Source organism: Limulus polyphemus, unplaced genomic scaffold, assembly GCF_000517525.1.
Source record: "Limulus polyphemus unplaced genomic scaffold, Limulus_polyphemus-2.1.2 Scaffold6254, whole genome shotgun sequence".
NCBI classification, from domain to species: Eukaryota; Metazoa; Arthropoda; class Merostomata; order Xiphosura; family Limulidae; genus Limulus; species Limulus polyphemus.
In genome coordinates this window covers 45,225-52,171 of record NW_013671864.1, presented here as the reverse complement: position 1 = coordinate 52,171, position 6,947 = coordinate 45,225, and the positions used below count along the sequence as shown (strand labels likewise).

The following is a 6,947-nucleotide window of genomic DNA, read 5'->3' as shown; positions in this document are numbered from 1 at the left end:
TTCTTATACTTGTAGATGTTTAATTACAAGTATTGTCATTAAGAAAAATGTGAAATGTGACAATTATGAATTAAAATTGCAAGCATAAAGACGTCATGACATATGTAATTATTTGTTTCCATAATAACCAAAATAAGAATCAAACAAAAGAATCAAATAGCTCAAAATGTACATTGCTTGAAAACAAAACATAATTTTATTTCCAAGATTTAAACCTTCTGGCTAAGTCTAATGAGTTGAAGATTCCGCTTAACTAGAACTAAACATCATTTGATTCAGCTATGTTCTATGTTATTTTTTTCATTGGCTCAAAATCTATTCCTGCAAATCTTACTTGGGGGCTTTTGTGATGTAGCATCTGCTGGTAAGCTCGATCGGCTACTGCGAAAACGTGAGGCGGATTATCTGATCTTCCTCTTTCACAATACTTTACAGCAGTCTGTGCCCGAAGAAAAATAACAAAAAACAAAACAATATAAATTCGTTTGCCCGATTTTAGCTTTACGCCATATAAAAAATCACAAATATTTAAGTAACTGAACTTTATGATGATTTTTTTAAAACCTAAACTACTTAGCATCATTGTTAATTTAATATAAAAGAGTCTTTATAATTTGGGTAGTTATAATATTTATTAGCATCAGATAACGTTATACCATATGAATTAATAACCGCTGTTAAAACAAAAGCATGTTACCAAACTCCGTAATCATTTTAGTAATTCAAAATGTATGTTTCTATACGCAATACATCTATTATAATTATACGTCGAAGTTCCAAAAAATGCAGCCTTTAAACGAGGCTTAGATTTTATAAATCTATAAATAAATGTCGAAGAAAGAATAAAGTGTAGTAGCAACGAAAAAAAAAAAGATTACAATTGTTGTACACCTGTAAATATACAGCCAATACGGAAATGATTTTTTTAAATTTTTAACAGTTAGAAGCACGACTGAATAAAAATTTTAATGTAATTCAAATATTTTCATGACTTTTCTATTAAAACATTATATCTTTGTTTGTATAGTAAGAAATTTATAAACCACGAAAATTTTTTCTATATTAGTGTTTAAACTTCTAACATTGTCTGGCATCTTGTTATTTTAAAACTTAATAGTAAACACATGAAATTCGATTAACATTATATTTGTGTGTATATATATATATATACATGTATCAGAAACCACATATATTTTTATCTCTTCATTATTATTAATTCAAAACAAATAATTTTTTTTCAGTGTTATGTCGGTGTTATCAAAAAGTGTCTTACTTGGGAAACTGAAGAGTATCCTTGAATATACGAAACCAGTATTTACGCTTACAGATATATTAACTGTTGTTAGTATCCAAAACAGAAACCAGTATTTATGCTTATAGATACTGATATATTAACTGTCGCTAGCATCCAGAACAGAAGCAATGTACTACGCATGCCCAAAGACTAATTAGTAGGAATGAAAACAAATTCGAATTCCTCATGGAATCAAGTTTGTCGGACATTGCTACTGAGAGTTAAATAGTATGTTTCCTTGAGACGAGTTAAGTTAAAGTTATACTAATTAACATTTGAAAATCAAACCTTTATTCTATGTACGTATACCACTTGTTATTATTATAATAAGGTCCGCTCGTTCTTAATAAAAAACCAAACTCTGAAGCGTGATACTACTGATCAGCTCACCTCCAAACATCTGGTACGTTTGTACAGATAGAGATGTAGGACTGTGTGTCAGTACATTGCCGAGAAAAATAGGAGTAGGTCCTGCGTTTTTATTTGGACAGAACACATTCTTCTGCATCCAGCATGTGTATCCTAAACCAATCTGTCAAAGTGTGTGCTTAAAAGTATGTATTTGTGTCATCATATTATTGGATTGCGGATGATTGTTTTCTACACTTAATATAATAGTTTCTTTTAGTTTCTTTTTTCAAGGAATATAATCAGCATTCTCTCGTAATAGGACATTGTACGATTAAATCAAAACCATGCATTTAATGACTGAACAAACAACGGGGTTTGTAAAGAATAAACCTTTAATTTTTTGTACCTAACATATGTTTGTGACACGCTTTCGCGTCCGCGCTATTGAGGCACGGCATGGCCGGTGGTTAGGGCGTTCGAATCGCAATCTGTGGGTCACTGGCTCGAATCCCCGTCCCACCAAACATGCTCGCCCTTTCAGCCGTGGGGGCGTTATAATGTGACGGTCAATCCCACTGTTCTTTTGTAAAAGAGTAGCCCAAGAGTTGGCGGTGGGTGGTGATGACTAGCTGCCTTCCCTCTAGTCTTACACTACTAAATTAGGGACGGCTAGCGCAGATAGTCCTCGTGTAGCTTTGCGCGAAATCCATAACAAACAAACATACGAAATATACAACTTGAAGATTTCTTAACGTGCATTAAGAACTACAGGTTATTCGATACTGAATCATTTTATTTTAAGAATGTGAAGAATAGATTATAAGTGAGAAGTAGAAACGTTTTGTACTGACAATGCGATTTTTGAATTCTTCAAGTCAGTAGTGGTACTTATGTTTACCTGATCTCCGTAGAGCGGCAAAACTTTCCCCGGGTTTAGAGTCAGCAGAACATCTCCAGCAAATGTATATATCTCTCCTTTTCTATACCGTTGCTCCAGATTCTCCAGGACCACTTCCTATAATACAGTATATACAAACAACAGCAAATTTTTCCCCTTAATTTTGTGTATAAAATATATAAGAATGGCTGTACTACAATTTTATTACGTCTTCCTATTTGCCAGAAAAATATTCATTTACTGAATCCCTGAAATATAGTATTTACATTCATTTTCACAACTTATTTGATTCTAAAAAATACTGCTTTATTTGTAATTAAGTAGCAGAGAATAGACAAACAGCAAGAAAACGTTCAAATTGAACGAGGTGTAGATTGTTTAGTTTGTGGAGCACATTTGGTTTTATCTGTTCTTGTCATTTCCAGATCAGCTAAAATCAAAATGCCTTATATTCTTTAAACTTAACTATTGAAGCATGTTTAAAAACAGGACTACCAAATTCATTCTTATGATTCTTGAAGGAAATGTTAAAGATAGGAAGTATATAAAAATAACTAAGACACAACTGTTTTCTAAATCAGAGGGAAACATTCTTCTGAATAATAATTCAAAAGGTATGGGAATAATTTTGAGTTTTACAATTCGAGAAAAGAAGAAAAAGGGAAATAAAAAATACAATAAAAGAAACTTTGTATTGATTTTTGTTCTTGAAGCCAAGCCGCTATGACACGGTGAAAAGTTAATGAAGCATTTTTGGAGCTTCGATTAAGGGTACGAAAAAAAAAAACTGTGATATTAGAAATAATTTTTATGTCTGATCGAAGACTGTCATGTCCAAAGCAACACACTCTTCTATCAAAGCTTTCCACAATCCACCTAGTTTACGAAGACGACGGTTTACATGCGCCCATTTTACCTGCCCGATCATACAGAAATCCATAGGCACTGCGTCAGGCAAGTTTACTAGTATGCCTTCGTAATGAATAGGTCCGGCATGGCCAGATGGTTAGGGCGCTCGACTCTGCAGGTCGCGGGTTCGAGTCCCCGTCACACCAAACATGCTCGCCCTTTCAGCCGTGGGGGCGTTATAATGTGACGGTCAATCCCACTATTCGTTGGTAAAAGAGTAGTCCAAGAGTTGGCGGTGGGTGGTGATGACTAGCTGCCTTCCCTCTAGTCTTACACTGCTAAATTAGGGAGGGCTAGCGCAGATAGCCCTCGTGTAGCTTTGCGCGAAATTCAAAACAAACCAATCGTAATGAATAGCATGAAGACCAATTTATTCTTCAGCTGCTTGAGGTATGTAATGACTGAAAGGAGGGTTATGACTGGAAGCCTTATTTTGGTGTACCCATACACAGTTGGTTTTGTTTCCAGACAGAAACCCTTCTTTATTATGTTGTGTTTTGTTGCCTGGGTCACGTGGACGACTTTTGCCACTGACCTGTGTTCTTGTAGTTGATTTTATTTGTCACAAGACGACGTACTCTGTTTGCTATGACTGGGGTACGAATTATTGCAGAATTTTTTTCTGGATAGTCTTGTTTCCCCAAATTAGATATATCGTATTAAAAATCCTAAATTCTTTGTGATTAAAGTTTATGAATATTTTGCATCGAAAAGGACTGTTACATGCTTTTCCCCAAACCGATAATTTTTGGTGGTATTACACTACTTACAAAAGGTCAAACAATTTCAAAATGTAGTTTTGATGCATTCAGTTTCACCGTGACTTTCCGCTTTGCAAATTTAAAATTATTCTAATATAATGTATTCAACTCTCTGTATATGTGAAAAGGGCCAACATGCCATCAGTTTGTAGATATAAAAAAATTAACACGCCATCACTTTCACATGTAAAAAGAACTATCACATCATCACTTTGTAAATGTAAGACAGGACGTTTACAAAACAAATCAGAATGATACTGTACATGTATTAGTCTGGTTATTTACACATCTAAGTTAACAACAGAATATTTAGTTTTCTGCAGGCTACGTACCTCTGTCGGGCTGTCGAGAAATGCCAGATCATCTACGTAAATTTTCTCATGTGGCTGTCCACTGATTGTCTTAAGATGACCATTTTTGAAGGTTACGTTGTATGGCTTATTTCGCAATTTTTCCCCAGGGTTCTTCTTCAAAATATCCACGAGCTCTGAGCGAAGCTATAAAATTTAAAATTGCGTACCTTTAATTTTTACGATAGATTCAATAATAATCTAACAATTTTTATCTACGTTTTGATAAACAGATTTATGTGAATCTGAACTCAAGAAATTCTTAATGAAACCGAGCTTTCCTTAGGTTTCATTGTAATTAGGTAAACCGAAAAAGCAATAACATAACTTCAGTGATATGAGGATACCATATTAGCATAGGTTAACTGTTACTTTTCATTTACCAGTTGTTTCTTAGAAATATACGTGGTGTGGCCTAGTAGTTAGTATGCCACACTATGGGTGTGAAGTTCCATGATTCGCGTCCTATTGCCACAAAATAGCATTTCGCAGTTTGGAGCCGTAGGAGCGTTTTAAGAAAGACAATCAAATTTCCCAATTAGATTAGAGTAACCCAAGAGTTGACGGTGTACGTACATAGCCCTTGTGTTATGCAAGAATCAGAAGCAAAACAAGTCTATTGAAATATTTTCTAAACCTTCTTTTACTTATTAAATTTTCATTTCAAAAATCTAATTCAACGTATTGTTGTGAGCCATATTTGGCACATGACAAGATTAAGTAAGTTTGTGGAACCAGACCTAGGACGATTTAGACCACGTAACGAAAATCTAGTAACTTGTTGAAGTATCTTGAAACAAGGCTAGATTATAAGTACGAGAATCAGTATCTTGCTATGAGCGAGTGGTGAATAATGAATTAATATTGAGTAATCAGCTGTTTTTAAGCGTGCATTTTGAGTGAAGTGTTTGGATAAGTGTTAGCTATCGCGTATACTCAATTACTCGATCGATTAGCCGTGAAATCGCACAAGTATGTTTATTTTTTGTTAGTATATTACTATTAGCGAGGTATTTCCGTTTGGATGTCATTTGTAAACTTAGGCCTACAATAAGTTGCAACAGTGTACAAATGAAAGCAGCTTGCAGAAATGTCAAGGAAGAAATAAACTAATTTGTTACAGTTAAGTGGCCTGGACTTGGCTTTAATTTCATCTTATAGCTTAAAAGAATCAGCCCACCGAAAGAACATAAAAAAACAATACAACAATCTTTTGTATAAAACTCACACAAAACATTTGAAAAAATAACATAATTGCAATGACCTGATAATATCAAATTAAACCAGCATGAAATAAACGTTACTTTAGATTTGCAAGTTGTTTCTATTGAAGTTTTTTCTAAGCCTTTTTATTTTTAAATTTTCTAATTCATAAATATAATCTAACCATGTATTTCTTATTCAAGAAATCGCTTATAATTTAATGTATGAAACTTACGTAACATAGTGACATACATTTGATTAACAAAATACTTTCAGCTTGCAACAGTCTATGTTCTGTCAGTGAACATGTAAATTGCTTATAAACAATATTTGATAACATCATGAAAACATATTGGGATCACAAACCTGATCTTCTTTCCCTTCAACCTGGGCTAAAAATGGGTGTTGGGGAATTTCTTGGATACACGGTCGATATTCGGGATTTTTCACCAAACATCTGCAAAAAAACAAGCAAAATGGAAATAATTTATTCGTAAAAAATTTAATAAATATAAAGGATTGTCACGTAATCTCAAAAAGAAGTTTGAACAAAATGTAGTCTCCCGCACTCATCAAAACTGACAAACATCAGATTAAATTACACAAATAATGACATAATTATAGTTTTACTAACTTACTAATTGATTACCCAGTGTTTATGTTTTCATTAATTCGGTTAACTTGTGTTGAACATGTTTTCTCATAACAGCTAATTTGACATTCGAATTCTAAAAAATCAATAAGGTCTGACTATACACAAGAAACGTATTAATTCTGTTATTAATTGTTTACCTACGTGTGGTTTACAATTTTCGATTTTTCCGTTACACAGAGTTTAACAACTGAAATTGCGCAACGCTCTACACAGAGTTCCGATGTAAACCAGTTATGAACAATAGCATGTTCAAAACATGCGGAACTTCCACGATCTTTTCCTCAATTGGAATTATTCGTCAAAACAAAAAGATGAGACTTAGGCCAGATATTAATTATTTATATGTTTAAGAATCTTGGTTTAACAAACAGACAGATGGGCTACTGTGTTTCATTACAAGGCGGCAAAACACTAAAAAATATTAAGCAAATCTCTCTTTTGTTACAGTTTATTAAAAGAAACTTGATGTGTATTATTAAAAAACAAAATTATGATATAATAAGAACACATTCAGCAGCTTAAATAG

The 6,947-nt window shown here is 33.4% G+C and overlaps 1 protein-coding gene across 1 annotated transcript in view; it reads right to left on the bottom strand.

The window, feature by feature from the left end:
* Positions 1-334: 334 nt before the first annotated feature.
* Positions 335-6,947, bottom strand: part of LOC106473532 (neither inactivation nor afterpotential protein C-like) — a gene marked incomplete at its 3' end in the record, with an annotated part of 18,685 nt that continues 12,072 nt past the window's right edge. The window contains 4 exon segments of the mRNA XM_013934214.1: positions 335-439; positions 2,544-2,660; positions 4,546-4,710; positions 6,133-6,223. Of these exon segments, the coding sequence (XP_013789668.1) occupies positions 335-439; positions 2,544-2,660; positions 4,546-4,710; positions 6,133-6,223 (478 nt within the window).